At 41.2% G+C, this 22,584-nt stretch overlaps 2 protein-coding genes across 3 annotated transcripts in view; both read right to left on the reverse strand.

Annotated features, from left to right (window-relative positions):
* Positions 1–7,138, reverse strand: part of SLC12A1 (solute carrier family 12 member 1) — a 46,178-nt gene extending 39,040 nt beyond the window's left edge. Inside the window, exons 1-4 of the mRNA XM_041469017.1 lie at positions 6,978–7,138; positions 4,626–5,225; positions 626–760; positions 351–426 (exon numbers count right to left, since the gene is read on the reverse strand). Of these exons, the coding sequence (XP_041324951.1) occupies positions 351–426; positions 626–760; positions 4,626–5,036 (622 nt within the window). The 5' untranslated portion in view covers positions 5,037–5,225; positions 6,978–7,138. The remainder of the gene's footprint in view (positions 1–350; positions 427–625; positions 761–4,625; positions 5,226–6,977) is intronic.
* Positions 7,139–9,216: 2,078 nt separating this feature from the next.
* Positions 9,217–14,273, reverse strand: CTXN2 (cortexin 2). Of its 2 annotated transcripts, XM_041469140.1 has the most exons (4): positions 14,224–14,273; positions 13,510–13,635; positions 10,877–10,964; positions 9,217–9,664 (listed from the first exon to the last, which is right to left on the reverse strand). In XM_041469140.1, exon 4 carries the CDS (start codon positions 9,608–9,610, stop codon positions 9,362–9,364), a length of 249 nt encoding a protein of 82 aa, XP_041325074.1. In that variant the 5' UTR covers positions 9,611–9,664; positions 10,877–10,964; positions 13,510–13,635; positions 14,224–14,273; the 3' UTR covers positions 9,217–9,361. The 2 variants fall into 2 exon arrangements, with proteins under 2 accessions (XP_041325074.1, XP_041325075.1); XM_041469141.1 differs by lacking the exons at positions 10,877–10,964; positions 13,510–13,635; positions 14,224–14,273 and adding an exon at positions 11,407–11,465.
* Positions 14,274–22,584: the final 8,311 nt, after the last annotated feature.

Consider the following 22,584-nt stretch of genomic DNA (forward strand, 5'->3'; position numbering starts at 1 on the left):
AACTCTTAAAGGTTAACTCTGTACGCACATATTAGAAATTGGCCCGAGTCATAAAGTTTACATCTGTTACAGGATCTAAATACAAATTTCACTAAAGCTCAGAAATATTCAAATGTGATGATCATATGCATAGTTAACAGATCTATGCCTCTAAGCAGTAATTTGGCTGTGAGTCTGGAAAATTCCAATAGTTTGGAGGATTAATGTCTTCTACCCTGGCAAGCATTTGAAAACATTATTTAGTTCAACATGCAAATGCACATCTTGGATTATATATTAATCATGATCATGTATAGTTTATCCTCTTTATCCCTTTCACTATTGAAAATGATATTAAATAAGATACATACCAATTCCTGCTTGACCTACAATCCAGGAAAGTCGAATAAAGAGCATCACACCCCAAATATTAAGCATGCATCTTACCTAGGTTTTAAAGAAAAATTACTGCATTAGTTCAAGGTTGAAAGTAATGTTTGAAACCAGAAGGGTGATAAAGTGCATTTCATTCCAAACATCCCTGAAGTCTGCCTCCCTCTCTTAATTCTTCAAAGACTTAAGTGTAACAGAACTGATTTTATTTCCTTTTAATTGTTTTTTTTAGAAATGCAGGTAAGTTTCTCACCAGCACACCCTTCACCCATCCGAACTTGACAAATCCTGTTTTGTTTTCTTCTTCCTTGCTGACTGCTGTCTCATCTCCAGCCGTGCTTTCTCCATTCGCCACTCTCTCAACGGAGCCGGTGCTCACGGCAATGTTCTGGAGGACCACAAAGAAAACAAATACATTTTTTGGGCCAGGCAGAGGACACCTGGCTGCATAAGGGAGACACAGTAGAAAAGAATTCCAAAGATCACGTTTTACAGTCACTGGAGTAGAGAGTAATATTCTGCTCACACCAGGCATCAGCTTGCTAACAAGGGGAGGAGATGAAAGAATCACTTAAGCAGAGTAAATACATTATTACCTGATCTGATACTAACCTGTTTTTATTGTAAGCTATTCCACATATATGTTGTGTTGACATGTTAGTAAGGTGTCTAACATAATGAGGGTCTTGTGGTTGGCCTCTGCATGCTCTTGCAATTATTTATGAATAAGCTAAGTGTAGAAACGAGGATAATTGCAAACAGTGAGAAGAGACCTAACTGAATGCAGCCTGGTTAAGTTCTGTGATGAAATCTAGTGTTTCCTGTTGAATGAAGTACAAACATAACTGCAGCAGCAGATGGGTAACGTGTTCCTGAAAACAATTAGAGAAATGCCAGGGAAATGTAGAAATTGAATAATCTTTTCTGTGGCTTAGACACAACTGGTGTTACCATAGTAGATAGGATTAGGAACTAATATATTTATGGTGCAACCAGAGTGAGTAGCCCAGAATTTTAGATTGTTCACATCAGTTACAGATATCAATGTGTATTTTATCTCTTCAGGTCTCTTGCCCCAGAATCATTGATATATGTTGTATAACATGTCAATGTATATGTTATACATATATAATATGTTGTATATGTAATCATTGATATGTTATATGTTCCTGTGGCTTGAATAGGAATTAATCATGGTGCTGAGATTTGTACTCATTGTAATTGTCTTTTAATTTGATTCTTTTTATTCAGAGCTCCCACTGTTTCTATGAGGAATTGGCATTAGGTTAGCAATTGCCTGATTTTTCTGGGTCCTCCTCAAAGGCCTTCAGGAAGAACCCTGCATGTTGCCATAGTCTGGCAGGGAATCAGGAGTGGGTACCACACCTGGAGAGGAATCAAGATGCTTTTAGCCTTTGGAGGGTGATAAGAGGTTTCCAGATTAACTTAGCAGGTCAAGGAGGAAAGACATCTGTGATTCTGTGAAATGTGAGATTTTTAAATCTTGGTTAACTTTAAGGTTATTTCTATATTTTGTCCATTATTAAAAATTAAAAAATAGTCAACACACAAACCCAAAACATCTATAAAGACCAACTGTATATGCCTCTTATACTAATGTTTGGAGTTGCCCCTCAGGGACGGGGGCTCTAGCCAAAATGATGTAAGGTTTTAGAATGCCTTTGACACAGTAAATCCTGTACTGTACTGACAAATGAAAAATAAGTGACTGGATAATATGTTTTGATGTGGGCTGAGCTTGGTGCCTATTGCCCTACTGGCCCAAAGAAAAGTGGGAATACAAGATCTGTTGAAAGCCTGTGACTTTGAGCTCCTTTGAGATACTTAGATAATTTTGATAATTCTTACCCTGAAATAATAGTGTCTGTGTTTGCTCAAAATGCAGTAAATGATTGAAGTCAATGGAGGAAGATTAGCAGAATAATATGACAGGCTTTTGCTACAGTGGTTAGAATTTCAAAGACAAAAAAATTAAAAGGGCTTGGTCTTTGTACTTGAAACAAGTTGTTTCCTCTGTAGTTTGAATTAATTTGTGCTCTCTGTGTCATTATCATAAATTATGGCCTTAAACCTTCCATAAATGCATTTTAAATTGGTGTGCTTTAGTGAATGATTGGTTATTTACCAAGCAGCTGTACCTGTGCTACTCATGCATTAAAGATGTGGAGTAAAAGTGACAGAACATTTTGAAAAGCTACTAAAATAAAAAGTTTATTGCTTTAAAAAAACCCCAAAAAACTAACTCAAACATTTTCCTTTCCTTGTTTCAGAATGGCTTAGTCTTCATCTCTCCGGGGGCTAAAGACGATGAGCTCATCAAATCTCCATAACAAGTGTGGAGAATAGCCAAGAGGAAGAAAGGTTAGATTATTTTTTATGTAGGGTAAATATTAAGCCCAAGTAATTATCACCAGCCATCAGCTGTGAAATAGTACTTAGACTATTTTTTAGGGATTTAATTGGCTTAATGTATGCAAAAACTGACACATCTTGCTAAAAGATGACACACATTTGACTCCAGCAGTGTGGAAACTAGATATTTGAAGTTCCTTTCAGCCTGTCTTACATTCTGACATTTGAAAAATTACATATTAAAAAATGTATTAAATATTAATAGTTATCTTCTGATGTTAAGCCCAGCATCAAAGCACAATGGGAATGCTTATGTGATGTTTAGCAATCTGAAGTCAAACATATGCCACTTCTTATCAGAATCTTGCAATGGGCTCTGACAGAACAGTTGTCTTCAAAAACTTGAGTTTCAAATCAGGGGCAAGGGGGTGGAATTGCCTTGGGGTATGGTGTGGTAAACCCAGATTTTAGTGGTTAAGTAAAAAAGGAATGAAGCATCTGCTTCAGAAGTGCACCTTGGGCTATCACTGTAACTCCTGTCCACGCTCAGTGTGGCACCTCCTCCCTCCTTGCCGGGGACAGGAGCCCCATCCAGCCACGCACAGCCTGAGAGGAGCTCTGCCTTCTCAGACATCTCATTTCCCTTTCCTACTAAGCTCCTGTTTGGTGACCTCGTGCTTGTTTATTCTTCAGCAAAAGCTCTGCAGACAGCAGTGATTTGTCCAAGGTCACCAAGTGAGATCATGGGACAGGCAGGAATGGGCTCCAGCCATGCTAATGGGGCATCGTTTGTTCCAGAGCTGTGCTTGTGCTCCCAGACCAGGGCCACAGCCCACAAAAGGGCACAGCAGGTTGCCAGTGTAACAAAAACCCCATTACCTATGACATTCACCTTCCTATTTTGAAAGGCATAAGGTTATCTTTCTGTAAGATTGATACTGGAAAAAGTCTGGAAATCTCTAAGTTAGATTATGCTTTTTTTCTCTTTTTTCTAACAGTCCCAACATGTGAAGCAATTTTCATTTTATTCTGTGGTATAATCTGCCTTCTTTTTAATTGTCTTTAAGTGAAAGCCTTAAAAAAAACCCTAAAAAATTACATTTTGTTTAAAATATACAAACCATTGAGAGATACAACAGTAAAAACCCCAGAATTTTCTGGTTACCATCAAAACTGAAAATCCTTCAATGTGCTGATGTTCAGTATATGTTCAAAGCCAAGATACAGTTTTACTCTTTTCTGGCCACTACTGAAGTAAATTATTTCTATAAGAGGATATTTCTTCTGAGCATGGAAATGTGTTTAGTCCTTTGAGTAGCAGTTTGTACAAATGAGTAGGGATACTAAATTAGTGTGTTTACATACTATGTATGTTACAGCAACAAACAGGTAGTGCTCTGGATATCTGATTAACTGAAATTGCATTTGTTTCACTTTTTTTTTTTTATAATGCTTATATTGGTTAATGAGTAAAAATGGAGAAATCTGTCAAAATTAGTATGCATTGATGTAAAATTCAAGTTTAGAATAAGTGTGAATTGTGTAGCTTGGTTAAAGTATGAATTGACGTTCACCATCTGCCATCCTAACTCTTATGTGAAACAGAAGAGATTTGGTAGATCCATACTTTTAGACAAGATTAAGCTATGTTTTTCTGCTTATCAAGTACATTACAATTACCTTTTAATAACAGTCTTTTCTTTGAGCAGGGTACAGAGCAGAGAACAAACTGCAGCTACCAAAGGAAATACGGTAAGTAGTTACTTGTACTTGTTCTCTTGGGCAAGGCCCATGAATTTAAGGACTTTCTCTTATTAATAAACAGAATTAACAGTCTGGAAATAGAATAGAGAAAAATTATTTCTTTCCTTTTCACTTACCTTTGCCAGTTGTTCATGAATTTCTAATAAACTTGGTCTGTTGAGCTTATTCCCACTGACGCTGCCAGTGTTTCTATAATAATCAATTTTGGGAACTGGGTCCATTGTGTTATGGCCAAAAGTTTGTAGATAATACATTTTACTGTGAGTATCATAGGGATGTAAGCTAGCTTCTGTTTTCTCCCCATTTTGACGGAAATTGTCATATAATTCTCTTTTTCCTGGTCTGTAACTGATTCTTAGTCTGTTATGTGTTTCATCAGTAAAAGATGTTTCTTCATAATGTGGTGGGTCAGAGCCCTCATCCTCTTGGGTTGTTTCATTGTTGTCATGGTCTTCATTAATTATGTTGACTTGAAACCGGTTTGCATTTGGATCCAAGAATACATTTGGTGCATTGTTCATTGACATCTTCAGGGATGCTACACACTTGGGTCACTGATCCGTGCACTCTCCTGTGGCTGCAGCCACACAGTTGCAGATACAGCAAAGGGTTTAGTGCTGTTGCATATCAGACCTTTGCTTCTCAAATAATGAAGGGCTGAGAATTTTCTCTTGAATCTCTAAGCAGTCTTCCTGATATTGGCTGCAGGTTTACTGCTATAAAAGATACAAATAAACTATTTCTATTATCTTGCATGGTTAGATAAGTTTTCCACCACAAGCTCTCCCCTCTCCCCTGCCTCACCATGTATCCATGAGACTGTCATCCTATGACTTGTTGAGTAAAAACATAGTTGAAGCAAAGACAGAGCTTGTGGAGATGTTCCATCTGTGATGGATGCACTTGACCCTCTAACCAAAGCAGCAGGATTTTGGTACAAGCTCCAGAGGAGGTAAAGGCCTGAGCTGTAAATGGGCCAAGAACACCTCTAGTTTCAATCTGTTATATGAAAACCCACAAAAGAGCAGGGTGACATGGGGAACATCCATGTACACAAGCTTGGAACATGATCATGCAATTAACACATGGATAGCATGGGGTTCACTCCATGCTATTCATGTGTTAATTGCATGATCATGTACAATGTTACATGTGTTAATTGCATGATCATGTATGATGTTACATTGTATCCATGTAGCCTGCTCCCCCTATCCCTTCCAGGAGAGCTGCTCCCTGTAAGGTGCAGATGTTAAATCTGTTTGAGGTACAGGATTTGCATTTGTCCTTGTTGAATGTCATGAGATTCCTGCTGGCCCATTCCTCTGGCCTGTCTAGGTTGCCCTGAGTGACAGCCCATGGAGAGGTGAACACACAGCTGTATAATCTGCTTCTCACCTCCTCCTTCACACACAGATCTCCTCAAAAAAAACCACACAAGCAAACAAAAACTCCAAGAGAAGAAGGGGTACATATATTTAAGGCCTTTAGTGGGTTAAGTACCTTTGCAGCAATTTAAAGTATGGCTTCGAAAGCCCTGAAATGAGCTATTGAAATGATGGCATTCATTTATCTTGAAACATATTTCTAAGGAGACTAGGGAGTGTGGTTGTATAGACTTGTAAAATTCAGGAGGAGCACAGCTTGTTCAAAGGCACTAAACCAAAGCATGCTTAGACATTGAAACTCTGCAAGCATTTGTAAAAGCAGAAAGTTTTAGAAACAAAATACATCTTATAAACAAATATGTGACCCAAAAATCTGGAAAAATAAGCCCATTACATTTTTTTAAAAGTTCCATATTTTTGCAGGAGGTTGGACTAGATGAACCCCCAAGAGTTTTTCAATTTAGATTTCTCAATGATTTGGCCCTTTGGCATGGAGGGATAAAGTACGACATCAATATTTGTAGCTCAGCAATGTAAATTGTCTCTAAAATCACATATCCAAATTATAATTTGAAGAGCTGATAATCAGATACCTTCCATGTTCAATATAAGTTACAGCTACAGCATATTTTCTTATTTCTTCCATCAGCTATAGGTAATATTCTGCTCTCACCTCTCTGCTAAGACACCACTTTGTCAGTCCTCATATTTGTGTTAGTTTTCCTGCTTAATGTTGTATAAGCCTCACAGCAACATATTACATTTATTTAGTTTATTTTACTTCTACTGGCTTTGTATTATTATTATTATTGTTATTATTCTTATTACACATTTATGATCATACTATTCTGCTTCCTTCAGCCTTTTAAAGTTGCAAGGAAGTATTTCATCTTCAGGCATGAAGGAGCAAAGATAAATCTTCTGTCACTGAGGTCAGAACTATGTTTGTTTCCATCTCCATGACTGAATGAAATCCAGATTCTTTGATGACAATGAAACTTTTGCTACCAAGTAAAATGATTCTGTCATTTCACTGTCTTATTTCCATATTTGTATTTTGCTAGGAAAAGTAAAATCTCTTACCTTTCTGCTGTTCTTGAAAATAATACTTAGGTTTTCACAATGTATTTCCAGATCATCTCTGAACTGTTATTTGCCATTAACTTTGTGTTTAGTTTTCCAGCATTATGCATATATAATCAAGTCTACCTTATTCAGGGTAATTGAACTTACCATTCAGTCCTGTGTTTTTAGGGAAGGACAATCTGCCTCTTTTATTCATGCATATAGTGTGACCCTCTCTTTGAGGCACTACAGACTCTGTCTTATTGGCCAGATTTTTCTCCTGTTTAATATACTGAGTAGACCATCCAATCCCTCTCTTTCAAAACCTTTCTAGATGGTGATTTAGAAAGGCATTCTAGCTTGTTAACTTTTAACCAGCAAATGTACCTACCATTACAATTACTGGGTTTATGGCATTGTGAAATTTCGAAGGGGGCCTGAAAATACTTTTGTTATCTCCATTTCCCTCCCTGCTATGCCTGATTCTGCACAGATCATACTCTCTCTATCTTTCAGTTCTGCATATATAATCATGCAGATAACAAGAGTTCAGGACAGGACCTGCTCAGTGCATTTTATGCAGAAGATTCAGTGAAGTCAGTGGGATCATTCTTTGAGGGGTCCTCTTGTCCTACAAGCAATTTTAAACCATTTACTCCTGACCCTATTTAAAGTTTTACTCTGTATGTTTAATAAGCCTTTGAAAAATTATGTTCTCTGTTACGTTTCTGGGAAGGCTGACTTCCTAGTCTTTTTGTGATGAAGAAAAGAGCAGGCAGGAAATGAAGAGGCTTGGTGATTAGAAGGGAATTAGATAATTTGCTGCCACCAATAGATTGGGTCAAGAACAAAATAAGACAATATTGGGGTTCTTTGGATATTTTTGCAGTGTTTGCTGTGTACTTTAGAGATAACTGAGCTATATTTAACCCAGATAACTTAAGTACCTTCAGCACTCTAACCTGACAGCCCAGAGCTCAGCTGTGCTGATTAGATGTACATAAAAAGAATGGCAGTGTCAGGTCTCTGCAGTGGATGATCCTATCCAGCAATAACAGATCACATGGATCATTGTACTGATATCTACCTTGGATTTTATGGCTAAATTAACTAGGATAAATGCAATATACTGAATCTCTGAGGGTCTGGAATTTTTTCTTACGTATAATATGAAGCAGTTGAAAGCCCTTACATTCAAAAAATTGTTTATGTTTTATAATTTAAATGGACTAGTGTAGATTAATATTGGCTGTTCATCTCTTGTATTTTTCAGACAGGAGATTAATGTCCTTCTCTGTACAATCGAGTATTTTATGTTCCAAATGGCACTTGAGGTCTGCTGTTCCACTGTCTGCCTCTGCCTAGTATATAGGGCAAAAGGAATAACATGTATTTTTCAGAATACAAGAGAAAGAAAACTGCTGTAACTGATCTCCTTGTCTTAGCTCCTCATTGCAAACAGATCTGTTTAGCAAAAGTGACAGTGCCTAAAATTCTAATGCCAGCCTTCTTAAAAACGGAATTGAATTTCTGTCAAGTACTGTCACACTTGCTAAACAGCTGTGTGTATGAGGGTGACCTTGAATATCCAGATTTGAATCTCTGCTTTAGCTCTTCCACTTCTGCTTTGATAGGCTCTCCCATGACCAGTTCATCAGTGACAGTCCAGATCATACACTGTGCACAACTGCTGGAGCACAAGCAGAAGAACCAGCTGTGGAGAGTGCTGGAGTGTACAGAGCTCTGGACCCCAGCCCTCCTTGAGGGCTGGGTGAAAATGGGTAAGTAGCATGATTGTGTCTGCTTTGGCCTTGCCAGGCTGGTGTAATTACTGCTGGGAGCTGTTAACCAGACAGTTTAAGTTTCACTTTAAAGTGAATCGTCTTCTGTAACCAAGTGAAATAAAAACATGGACACACACCTCCTGCAGGCACCTCCTCTAAGCCACAATCATTTGTTGTTCTCCACTTTTGTATCCTCAGTGTACAAGTACAGACAATGAGTTTCAGAGAATTGCATTGGATGAAGAGAGAAGGGGGCTACCACTTAAACATTCACCATTCATGAGCCTGTCTTTTTCTTCAGCCTATCATGAGACACAGTAGACATGAGATCCTCCTCTGAAGAGCCAGATATCATCTGATCCTTAAAATACTGGCCATGGTAACTTCTAGTGATTTTTTGTGTATTTGTTTGCTGTTAGCCATTTATTATCTACCATTCCACTGTTCATCAAATAAAAGCAACATGAAGTACCTTTTGAGTTTGCAACAAATATTTATTTAACAAAATGGATGCCACCAACATATCTTCAAAATGCAGGTATGTATAACAAATGTAACAACAGTTGGTTTCCAAAATGAAATCAACATTGAATTTAAGGCAGGATATTCTGTGAGTTTTCATGCAAGAGCATATTCAAATGTTCCTTTATCCAACCCCTCAACTTCATCTTCCCATGTGGAAGAAGGCATACTGCTGTAGGGGTCTAGCAAGATTTTGAAGCATCTGATAATTAGAAGTCCCAAGAAAACACACAAAATCCCCACAAAGGCAAAGCCAGTTTTTTGTTCTAAAGTCAGAGGGAAGGCAGACATTTCGTTGACACTCATACTGGCTGAAGTGTTGCTGCAGTAATTACTGCTCATCATTGGGCATCACATCCTGGTGGCTCTGTGGGAGTTTCACCTCTATTGCTTCTTTGCCTGCATAGAAACGTCAAATCAGTGTGGTTAGCTCTAAATGGGGTGCATATGTCTGAGCTGTAACAGATGAACATTTGAAAATGAAAACCAGCGTGGATTTCAGAAGTGTCCTGTTTTTTCACGTTTAAATTAATGTGATAAAATTGCAACTATTAGCCTCTACACACCATTCACTTACTGGCCTCTGTTTTGAGACAGCAGACTCACAATTTTCTGACTTTGTCTCCTCAAAACAGAAATTTCAGTTGTTGCGAACAGCATTTTGTCAGACTGGGCACAAGTCTACAGATTGTGATTTGGCAATAATCTCTAAGGTTTTCACATGCAGAAACCTGGTATGTTTCCTGAAATGGCTTTACTGTGCTTAAACTAGTTAAACTTGCATTGACCTCAAAGGCAATTTCAGCTAAATAATGTGGATTTTACTTATTTGATTTAGCTCAGAGTCTACGTAAATAGATCCAACTTGTAAAATAAAAGACTGTGTGTGCAATTTTACTGAAGTCTTGGGCTCCAGTTTCAGAAAAAAAATGCTGGGTATATTTTGAACTTGTAAGAAAGTGAGCAGATTGCTAAAATCCCTTCACCTTTCTCTATACACGTCCACTCTTGTGTATGAGCAAAGATCGGTAGAAGAAGAGATAACAGAATTAAATTCCCTTCCCCTAAATCTTGCTCTCATTTGTTTCTTCTCCTTGGTCTTCCCCATACATACCCTGCCATTTTCACAGGCAGGAGATCTGCCCCTGATGTGTGTCCTAGGGAAGCAGGATGCTCAAGCAACTCCACCCCACTGCTGTCACCAGGAGAGCTCTGCGTGTTTCCAGAGAGGAGAAACTTCTTGTATTTGTCTTTTTAAGGAGATCTTACAGATAGATTTTAGTTGGGGGTGGGGATCATTTGCTTTATTTTAGGTTTTCCATCAGATATTGCAATCACATCTTTCTTTTGTATCTATAGACAGTGGGAGAATTGGAAGGCTGGGACATCAAAAGTGCCAAAGGACAAAGACATTTTTATTCTAAGGTTAGAACTTGAGGTTTTCTGGCTCTTGCTAACACCTATTTAACGAATGTGCCTCAGGGGAAACTCTTTTTATTAACAATTCAACCTCTTTTTTCCCCAGGGAATTGCCAGTATCCATTTATTTCTTGGCAGAGTAATTAGGCCACTCAGAGCTCTGTGCTGCCATGGCTACACTGCTTCAGGTACCTGCACTGCTCAGCCAGGTTAAAGGGAGTTCCAGTATCTCTGCTCTGTACTGCAGCCATGACTGAGAGGAGCCATACTCTGAGTCAGCCTACAAATAAAAACAACAGAAAAAGTAAAAGTAGCTTTTGGTATTCCTGAGCAGACAGAAATGGACAGAACTTTTATCTTGTTTGGTGTCTCCTCTCTCACTTTAAAATTTGTGGGGTTTTTGACTGTTATCCTAAAGAACAAAAATTTTAGAACAAAGAGCAGAAGGGCAAAACACTAGTATGTCTCCTTTTTTGCAATAAAGCTCAGTATAGTAGCTATTAAATGTTTCCTGACAGTCTTAACACATTTACCAGAGCATAACAACCAATGTTCTGTTTATTCTATAGACCTGTGTGTGAGATCTTTCCTTCTTTTGAATTATATTCTGCTCTTTGGGTCATGCTGTTTTAATTCCAGTTAAGATGGAAGAAAAATCCAGATACAGCCTATAGGAATTAGAAATAATGTCAACAACAACAATATTTATTTTCTGAAAATACCTGCTATATGGATTTTCATTGGGCATGCTTCCAATTTTTCTATTAAGTTTGACCTTCTGCAGGAGAAAAAAAATTACAGAAAGTTCAATATCAGAAATTTATGTTAGAAGTTAGTTGATTTGAGAAAAAGCCAGTCAAGGAAAAAAAATACTTTCCAAAATTTCTAGGGTAGTGGGTTATAAAAATTAAAAACAAGGCTTACTCAGAAAAATTATACATAGTCACTTGCTGGAAAAGCCAGACCCAAAAATCCCAACTGCTCTCTTGAAAGATATTGACAAGAACATTAGGGGTAGGCTGGACATGGAGAACTCTGAATTTGAGCTCGGTCCAGACAAACAGGTTTGTGTTTGACATAACATTTCTTCAAAGCAGAGTAATTTTCCAAGAATATGACTTCCAGTCTTAGTAATTTTGCAGCTTACACACTGGAATTAGATGAGATTTGTTTGTACATTATGTGCTTGTCAGGAGACATTATGGGACAAATCTCTGTTCAAAGCTTGATTGATGCTGAAAGGTGGAGAAATTGATATCTTAGTCTTATTTAACAAAAGCTTGCCTGAAAAAGCTGCAGGAGAAAACTCTGTGTATTTTGCCGGGGGGGGCGGGGGGAATTGGTTCTGGGAAACTCTAATGTACAGCTTCGTGTGCTTCTGTTCCTTGTCCTGAATTTCAGAAACTGTAATTGAAGCCTTAAAGTTGACAGGAAATTTTGTTCTAATTATGTATCCCCAAACCCGTGGTACCTTGAGTACCTTTTATTGCTTTCACATTTTAGTGCTGCACACAGGTTAGATGTCCTCTCCCAGTTAGTCAGGTACCTTTGCATTTGCTGCAGTGTATCTGTCAAAGTCCTGAGTCAGAAGACTCTGAATGCTAACTAACCTGGCCTGGATCCCAAAATCCTCAAAGATAGCCTTTAGGACAGCATCATGGGGACAGGCATTGTATAATTTATAATCTGCAGAGCCATTTTGTTGGAGCTAGCTCTAGACAGAGCTCAATCTTTTTTTTTACAGGTCAGGATTCTTCTCCTCCTTTTATTCATTACCCATATAAACACGGGGAAAAAGAAAGGCTCCTTAACATCCTGCTGTGAAATAAAAGGCCACTAGAAGTCCTACTGAGGCCAGAAGAAACAGTCTTCAAGAAAATGGGAATGAGGAAAACAGCTTAATACTGAGCTGAAAAACAGAGGTATGAGCTGGGGTGATGGCTGCACCTGTGGGGTGATGAAGGGGAACACCATGGGCACCAGGTATTGTGAGGCAGCTGGAAGGAAGATGTCAAAACTCTTATTCTTTAGCAGAATCACCAGCCCAACTCTGCCAGTGTTTGGTGTGAAGATCCCAGCCTCAGCTCTTTGGTGGTTTGGGGTGACAGGGTGTCATTTTTTTCAGACCTAGCCTTTACTCTCAGGTTTACAGAGAGACTTAAGAAGATCAAGAAAATAACCAGAATAATCTTCCTGGGCTTCTGGGTTTCAGTCCTTCTCTCACAGAACCCCCTACAGGATTTTTTTCTGGTGGCTCAGTACTCAGGAAACTAGTGTCTTTACACGATCTCAAGCTGGGAGCATTCATCCTCTTGGCATGACTAAGCCTCAGGTGCCTAAAAACTCACTTCCTGAATGACAGTTTGTAACAAAATTGACCACATTAGTGGCCATCTGTTCTCTTCTTGGATGTCTACAGCCCAACTGCTGGTTCATGGATGTGATTATTCTGAAAGTACTTTGAATAGCTTCAGTCCTGAGCTTGTGCTTGAGTAACAGCAAACCTAACTTGGAAAGGGACATATAAACAGGTATTCTCTGGGAGCTTTGGAAGCACCTCATTTGCCCTTAACTATCTGTTCAGGGAAACAAAACTGTATTCCAGAAATGCTATTACAGAAATTGGTCATAGGAGGTGGTAAAATGAGAAGATTAACAATGGTGAAGTCCTATAAAATAGACTAGAAATAGAAATCAGCATAAATATAGAGTTCTCTGAAGAGTCTGAGCTACCTGAGTTAATAACACGTGGCCAGAAATGCTGCAAAAGGAGCACTGTGACCACACAGCCGACTTGTCATACTCATGTGCTGCTCACTGCATACCTGTATTCTCTAAATTGCTGGGGAGAACACTGTATCTTCAGGGTATGGGTTCTAAGACATTCAGGGAGGTGAAGGTAGGAAGGCCAGGACATGGATGCTCAGCAAATGAAGACATGGCTTACAGCTCTGCAAAAAGAGCCCCACACAGTGTTTTTGCAGCATGGTAACTCTGGGTGCAAGCAACACTTTTCCACATAAACAGCATTCCCCTGCAAAGAAGCAGCAGCTGAGCTGTGATACTTCCAGCCTTCCAACAAGGAATGAATTGCAAATTAAGATTTTATCTGTAGTAAATATATGAACCTGGAGTCTTCATTGGATGAGAGCTTATGTGCTGTGAATTCATATACGTGGTCTAGATTTGGATAATATAGAAATGCAGGAAAATAAAAGGTTTACTAGCATCATCCTTAACTTGGGAATGTGGAAAAGTGTTGCCTGCTTCCCAGGGGATGGAGGCTGAGAGAGACCGAGCACCTGCAAAGCAATTGTTGCTGTAGGATGGCGCGCCCAGCCTTCGCTTTCAGCGGCTGCGCTACCCCGGGGAAGGCAGATTTAGGCGCTTCCCCTGCCCTGCTCCCCCCGCCGCCCCGGGTGCCTCCCTCTCCCTCCGTCCCTCCGTGCCCCCGCCGGAGTGCGGCCGGGCCGGGCGGCGCCGCAAGGTCAGCCCCCCGCCCCGCCCGCCGGCCCCGCCGCGCCGCCCGCGCTACGAACCCTTGTCCTCCGCGCCCGCGCTGCCCATGGTGGCGGAGCGCGGAGCTCTCCGCGCGTCCGGCCCGCCGCGCCAGCTGTCCAAAGTCCAGGTTGGAGTCCCGACGGCTCGGGGCACGGGATGGTCCCGGGCGGCGGGGGCAGCTCGCCCGGGCTCCCCTCGCCGCCCGGCGATGCGACCCCGCCGGGAGATGCTCAAACCGCCCTAATTAAAAAATTAAACACGGCCGCTGCTGCTACCGCCTCCTCCTCCACCTCTTCGCCCGCCCCTTTCCATCGCTATTCAGTCGCGCTCCTCTCCAGCCCCGCTTTTCACGGATTAAACCCAGGAGCGTGGAAACTTCCTGCAAAACACTACGTGCGGTGCATCGGTAAGGGCCGGGCCGGGGCCGCTGCGGAGCGGGGCGGGAGCAGCCCTCCCTCCTCCGCTCCGCTACCGCCGCCCAGGCCGGGTACCGGGGCCTCGGAGGCCGGGTGGTCTCTGCAGTGATGGAGAACGGGGCTGCGGTACCCGCAGGAGGGGCTGCATCCCTCCCGGGCCCCGGCACCGCCGACAGGCGCAGCCCCGCCGCCGGCGCAGAGCAGGACCTGTGGAGCCGCGCTGGGTGCGGCGGGGCCGCTGCTCGCCGTGGCGGGGTTCCACACGCTCGTCTGAGTGGGGCGTGCTGAGCCGAAAGCCTCTTAGGCTCTGCCCGCAGTGTGGCCTCGGGTCCTCCCAGCAGCTCTAATAGGAATAACGATTAAAGCATAGACCTCGCTTTATATCCTTTCATTAGCCGCGTTTAGCTGATGCTGGTTGTATATTAGAGAGGTTTCTATTTACCACAACAGCAGGTGTCTAAGTTGGATTAGGAAAGAAGATTCGTTTTCCCAAAGCTGAATCTGTATATATTTCATTAATAAATCACAAATCTGTTTCAAATGATAGTGATTCCATATTTATAAATCATCAGGGTGAATACACCCCTGCAGGGATGCACATGGGTCAGTGGAGCAGGACTGTATCACAGTCATGCATCATGAGACTTATGAGACTGCTGTAGACCTACTAAGAGATTTTGTTCTATGGAAAATAATTTTAAAACTCCTCATGTTTCTTGCTGAAATAACACTATGATAGGTTAAACCTTCTTCTTGAAATGATCTGGAGAAAAACAGGGTTTTGCCTTGCCTGCCATTTTAATGCTGATTCCTCTGCTGTGACTGCAGTGAACTTCCAAGCACTGAGTCAAAATACAGCTTTCTCCTGCTGTTAAAACTAATGGTTAAACTGATGGTTAACTATGTACTTGCTAATGGTTATTGGTTTGATTTTCTAATGCTACATGATTAGTCATGTGATAAACAATGTCTGTAAATCAAGCTAATTTTTGAAGTGCCTCTCATATTTAAAGATCCATTAAGACTTTATAAATAGATAGTTTTAAATAGTATAAGATTGTGCTTTCAGAATATGTATATAGAGCCCCTACTGTTCCTAAGGAGCTCAAGTTTTCTTTTTTAGCCCTGTCCCTGATTTGCCTGGGGGCCCCATGAAGGTCTCTCACTAGACTGAAAGCTGTATTTGAAATTTTGGGACAAGATCTCAGAATTTCAGTGTGCCTCCTCAACCTAGCATAATTGTTAAGAGAGAGTGACAGAAATCCAGGGATTCCTAGTAATTGCTGAGCTTTGCTATACTTGGAGAACCTTATTGGAAATATGACTTGGGGAGTAGCCAGGACCACTCTGACTGCTGTGGCTGGGAATGAGGGACAGCACTGACAACAGAAACACATTCTGAGGGGGTGCTTCTTGCCTCTTCTGCCAGAATTTAGGCATGGATGCTGGGCCTTTCACTACCATTTTCCTGGAAAAGGTTTACTTGTGGGATATTACTCCTTATAGATACTTTATCCTTTTGTCATGTTATTCTTAGAGGATTGAGCTTAAAGGATTTTTTTTTTTTCTAACACTAAAATAATTGTCCCTTTTGTACTCTGGCATGGCAGAAGTTGCTGAAATCATGTGTTTATTTCTAGGAATCTGACACCCATGTTCTGTTCTGAAGACTTCTGAATTTATATATTTAAGATCCACTTTTCTGGAATTGAAAACTGGCAGCCAGCAATAGGGAATGAGTCTCCTTCTTCATCTACCAGTTATCAGCAGACAAGTAGCACTGTTTTTCTGTTCAAGATGGTGTATTTTAAAGTGGAAAAGTGATGGAATAACAATCTTTTTCTACATTTAATTTATTTTTCACTTGAAATTCACAAGTTTTTCTTTTGCATGAGAGAAGTGATTTTTTGGTAAGGCAAATGGGTAGCAGTGTATGTGAATCATTCTGGATATATGAACAAAGGGAGCATTCACTACTCTTTGCTTTCAACTTCTTAATCAGGATCCATCTTTTGTGTTCAACTGACAGCTACTATCACTTTCATCTGACTTCAATCATATTTGCTGTTGATTTGATCCTTATTTAGGGAGTGCTGTGTTTCCTCAAAGGAGAACCCTTGATCACAAATAGAGATTTTATAATGATCTAGTAATTTGTTATGTTGAGTTGGCAAATTCAACTGGCCTAATTTAAGGTTGGGCAAAACACTTAAAGCCAAGTAGGTGCCAGTCAGTGAAAGGCAATTTGGAAGTCTTAGAGCTCTTAGCTGGTCAATACTTTTGAAGTTTAAGGATCACTTGAGTGGTGTAGGTGTCAAGAAAATGTAACTGTTTTGAGGGATAACTAACTCCCTTGTAACTTGCTTTTAACTTTAAACAGCTCTTTGCATGTTCCTTTGCAAACAAACTCTCCCTTCAATTGCTAGAAATTTTAAATGGGCTGAAGTGGGCAGAATCAGGGAAGAATATTGTACACAAAAGAAACAGATCAAGTTGATACTCCCCTCCCAAGCAAATATAAGCAAGTTTTTTGAGAATATGCATAATCAGAAAGCAATAGTATAATAGGGGAGATAAAAGCAGTAATAGAGGCACACAGCAAAAGCATAATATATGTGGATTATATATTTATGTATTGATCACAGTTGCAACTTGGAATTATTTAATGTAATTTAATTCAAGGTATTTAGCATTTTTAAAAGAATAAACATCTCTATTCTACCATGGTTTTTTTAACATAGTCTTAAAATATCTGAATCTCTATTTGTGCTTGTTCAAAGGCTGTGCTTTTACTAGACTCTGACTTTACCAGCAACATAGAGTCTACAGCCCTGTGGGTCTGTAGGGCACTGCTTTGGTGACTGCTGGGAATGGGGCTGGAAAACAAGTCCTACAAATCAGTCTCCCCATGTTAAATGTCTGAGTAGGTCCACTGTTCAATTAGGAAAAGCGTAGGGATTTGGAAGAAGGTTGAAAATCACCCCCTTTAAGTCCAATCAGTGTTAGTGCTGGGGAAGGTGGAAGAGTGCATGAATACAGTGAAAACCAACAGTGCCACCTTGTGTGGGTGGGACGGGAGAGTTGGTCCATGAGGAGGCAGATGGCCCCCGGTGCATCTCCAGCTCTTCCACCCCGGCACTGGGGCGAGCCTCAGGCCAGCTGGGGACAGGGCAAAGGGAAGGATGAGTTCCCTTTAGAGCTGCAGGAGGGAGGTGTTTGCTGCCTCACTTGAAAGGCAGAGGTGGTGGGCATGTTAGGGGCACTCAGCCTGACAGTGGAAGGACCAACAAAAAAGCAGGTTGCTCTGTTTTTTCCTTTGTAATTCAGCAGCTAGAGTAATGTCTGGGGGAAGAGGGGTAATGTGAATTGTTTCCGTGTAGGAACAGTAAAAGTGCTACCAAAAGCCTCGTGTTATGCAGCCTTTTAGGGATAAAATATAGGTTATTAAGACTGAGACTCAAGCAGTGGTCAAGGGTTGCACACCACTGAAAAAAAATTTTACGACACTTAGGGAGATGTAAGCCTGCCATGGGGGAGAAAGAAGTTAGGTACCTGCAGATCAAGTAGTGCAGGTCTGTGTGACTGATACCATGTTGTTTCTCAGCCCAGAAAGATAATGCTTAAGTGCAAAGAGAGCCTTTGGGGAAAACAGTATTTGCTTTACTATAGGTCCACTATAAGTAGGCAAAAGAGGGTGCCAGTTGCAGAGTAGGGTTAGTTTTATTTTTTTTAGCACAAAGTAAAGCAGTGTAGGTTGGGTGCAGCCTGAGGCAGTGCAGACTGGTCTGGAAATACTTGTGTCTGTGCAAAAAGGAATCTGTAAATAAGGTATGAAAGTAAAAAAATATTTACAAAGCAAATATATTGCTAAAGGAACCCTTCCCCAGCTGTTCTTGGGGCTTCCTGGATAAGGGACAGGGTCTGAAAAATGTTAAGCATATTTAGGTACCATGGCAAACAAAAGAAGAAGGTATATCTACCATGTAGGCATCATTTGGTGAGAACTGACAACAGTCATCTATGAAAAAAAGTCAAATGGGTTTAAAAGCTATGAGGCTCACAACTCCCATTTTATGAAGTTTTGTACAAACTGACTTTCAGCAACATAGATTTTTTTTCACAAGTTCCACCTGATAAAAGTATTGATGAACTGCTTTTAATCATGACTTAACCAGAAACAAAATTAAAAAAAAATATATATTGAGATAAACCAAAGACTAATTAAAGTGGTCCTTTCTAAAAGGATGATGATACATATTTGTTCATTAGCATATTGGATGCTATGCCTTTTTTGTCACTGAGGACATGAGACTTGAATTTACTGGAGAGTTATTGTTTGGAAAAGAATGCTGATACTTAAAATACACATAATTATTTTACCTCAGTAATGACTTGTACAAGTCACTTTCAATAGTAGTTCCTTTGCAGTTGCTTATATTTACATATATATGCAAGAACATTAATAATATTCCATGATCCTCAACTCTGTGTGTAAATTAGTGCTGTCAACTCTGTGCTTGCCAAGACTGTACAGCCATTATGCCATACACTCTACCTATAACTGTGAAGCACTATTTACATTAGGGAATGACAAGAGGAATTTGTTAGGACAGGAGATCAAGAACACTTGTAACAGTGTTGTACTAAATGAAGGATCCCCTTTTAATAAGAACATTCCTCAGAAATCTTGTCTGTCCCCTGTAACATGAACAGAGGCAGAAGAGATGTTGGAAGCCCATATATCAAAAGATAATTTAAAAATATTCTCAGGAGGGACCAGTAGTGTGTAACAAAGGAGACTTTCTCAGCACAGGAAATGGCATGGAAAGATAATGGTTTCCTTTTTTTCACTTAACTGTGGTAGGTAGATTTAAAAAAAAATAATTATTTCAATCATTTTATACTCAAGAGTCTTCCTAGGGAAAAACTTAAATATTTTTCAACACAGTTTTGTAGATCAAAAAAATTCTACTTTTAAATTTCAGTTCACCCCTGTCAGGTCCCTAACAGCTCTTTGTGGCATTACTCTCCCATTTTTATTATTGTTCTTTGAAGACAGAAATACTGAGTGATTGTGTGTGAGACTTGTAGAATAGGAGGCAAGACTCCCATAAAAATCCTGACATAGGCAACTGAGCTGAACAGAATGCTCTAAATTGGAGTTGTGGTGTGAGGGAGACAGGGCAAAGCTACCATAACTCCTCCAGGCTTTTAGCCCCAGTGCAGCCTTAATACAAAACACCTCTTCATCTTTGGATGTGTATGGATTGTGCAGTTCTGAGTATTTACTGCAAAACCCATTGTGTGACAGCAGAGTTTACTGGTACAAAACCGTGTACACTGGGCTGTGGTGGGTTGATCCTGACTGGCCAACAGGTGCCTACCAAGTTGCTCTGGCACTCTTCAGAAGGATGGGGTGGGAGAAAACAAGATGGAAAAAACTCATGGATCAACATAAAGGCAGTTGAATAAAGCAAACACTGTGTATAGAAGCCAAGGAAAACAGATTTACTGTTTCCCATCAGCAGGCAATGCCCAGCCACTTCCTGGGAAGCAGTACATATAGCAGTTGCTCTGCAAGACAAATGTCATAACAAATGCCCTCTCTCCCTGCCCTTGCCTCTCCTTTTTCTTGGCTTTTGTTGCTGTGCAGACGTCATATCCAAAGGGTGTGGAATATCCCTTTGGATAGTTTGGGTCAGCTGTCCTGGCTATGTCCTGTCCCAAGATCTTGCCCACGCTCAGCCCACTGGTGAGTGGGGAATGCTGGAGACACAGCTGTGATGCTGTCCCAGCAAACACCAACTTGTTACCAACTCCTTTCCAGCTACCAATTCAGAGCACAGCACTGAGGGCTGCTCTGGGGAAAACTGACTTCACCTCAGCCAGACCCACGGGCCCAAAAGGCACACAAACATGGGGAGGCAGCAATTGAAACAGCCAGTGGATTATTCAGTACAAGGGGGCATACTGTGTGTAAGAAAGTCAGCAACTCCTGTTACATCCACAGGCCCATCAGCACAGGAATTCAGTGTCAGCTGCTTGGTGCCATAATACTGCTTGAGGGAGTGGAGGATTCCATCACTTGAGATGCTCTGTGCAAAGCACAATTAGAGGGTCTGGTAACTTGAATGTGGGAATTACTCCCCTTCATCCTGAAGAAGTGAGCGCTGTAAAATGTAATGACAGCAATATCAAGTTAACTATTAACTATTCCAGCAGTGATTATTATCGCAAATACCAAGATATTTATCTAATTATGGTTAATATGTGAACAGAATTACAGCTCTTATCAGACCTCTGGACATGCCTTTCTACCTTCATCTGGAATGGAGGTTACTGGGGTGTTTTGCAGTAGCTTTGAGTGCTTTCTCCAAAATTTCACGTTACCAACACCTGCTATGACAATCATGAGGACAGACAAAACAGAGTCCCAGCAGCTCATAAAGAGTTCACTTCCAAAAGCCACATTGATACAGGTCTGTGGGTTAGCAACCAGAAGCCACCAATCTAAATTCATTGCAGAGGAGTCAATAGCTTTCCTTATATAATAGATATTTATATAATATTTGGCTACCCCTTTAGAAATGCTTTTGTACTTGTGGTTAGTAAAATGATTAAACTTTGTCTAAATGATAGATGCTTTTTTCTTCTTTTAAAAATATTGCTTATTAGAGAGTGTCCAAAGGAGGCAACAAAGATGGTGGAGTGTTTGGGGCCTTATGAGGAGTGACTGAGGTCACTTGGTCAGCCTGGAGGAGTCAGAGGGGAGACGTCATTGGGATCTTCGACACTGTCACAAGGGGAAGTGAAAGGGCAGGTACCAATCTCTTCTCCCTGGTGACCTGTGACAGGACTCGAGGAAACAGCACGGAGCTGAGTCAGGAGAGGTTTAGGTCAGATCAGGAGAAGGTTTTTCACCCAGAGGGTGGCTGAGCACTGGAACAGCCTCCCCGGGAAGTGGTCACAGCACCAAGCCTGAGAGAGTTCCAGAAGTGTTTGGGCAATGCTCTTGGGCACACGGTGTGACTCTTGGGGAGTTTTGTGCAGGGCCAGGAGTTGGACTGGATGATCCTGATGAGTCCCTTTCCACTCAGCATATTCTATGATTCTACATTTGGTCTGAGCTGTCTCATCACAGGTTAAGGGTTGATTTTGTGTCCAAATCCTTCATCATTTGGGAGCCTTCAGTTCACGATGACTGTGGGAATCTTATTAATGTAGAAAGGTACTGAAATGTTTGGAACAAGACCATACAAGATTTTATAATGAGAAATGGTGTGGCCAGCAGGACTATAGCAGCGATCATTCCCCTCTACTCTCACTGGTGAGGTTGCACAATGAATCCTGTGTTCAGTTTTGGGCCCTTCACAGCAAGAAGGACATTGAAGTGTAGAAGTGTGTCCAGAGAAGGGCAGCTGATCAAGGGTCTGGAGCAGAAGTCTTGTAAGGAACATCTGAGGGAGTGTTCAGCCTGGAGAAAAGGAGGTTCAGGAGGGACATTATCGCTTCCGACCGCCTGAAAGGAGGATGTAGCCGGGTGGGAGTTGGTCTCTTCTTCCGTGAAACACGTGATAGGGTGAGAGGAAATGGCCTGAACTTGCACCAGAGGAGGTTTGGGTTGGCTATTAGGAAAAATTTCTCCACGGAACGGGTTGTCCATCACAGGCACAGGCTGCACGGGGAAGTGGCGGAGTCACCATTGCAGGAGGGATTTGAAAGACGTTAAGATGTGCCACCTGGGGACTCGGCTTAGTGTTGTACTTAGCAGTGCTGTATTAAAGGGTGGACTTGAAGATCTCAGGGTCTTTCCCACCCGAATTGTTTCTGCGATTGGGTGATTCAGTGTCTCAGCGGAGGCGGCTGTTGTGAGGCGCAGCGCCGGCCATGCCCGACCCCGCGTCGCCATGGCAACGCACAAAGCCTCGGCGCGCGTGCCCTCCCCCGGCCGCGAGCGGCGCTCTCGCGAGACTTGGCGCGGCG

This window comes from Pyrgilauda ruficollis, unplaced genomic scaffold, assembly GCF_017590135.1.
Source record: "Pyrgilauda ruficollis isolate IOZ18807 unplaced genomic scaffold, ASM1759013v1 scaffold23, whole genome shotgun sequence".
Classification (NCBI taxonomy): Eukaryota; Metazoa; Chordata; class Aves; order Passeriformes; family Passeridae; genus Pyrgilauda; species Pyrgilauda ruficollis.

Bases quoted from the DNA above. Each gene is read 5' to 3' on its own strand.
- CTXN2 (XM_041469140.1), bottom strand. From the start codon at position 9,610: ATGATGAGCAGTAATTACTGCAGCAACACTTCAGCCAGTATGAGTGTC.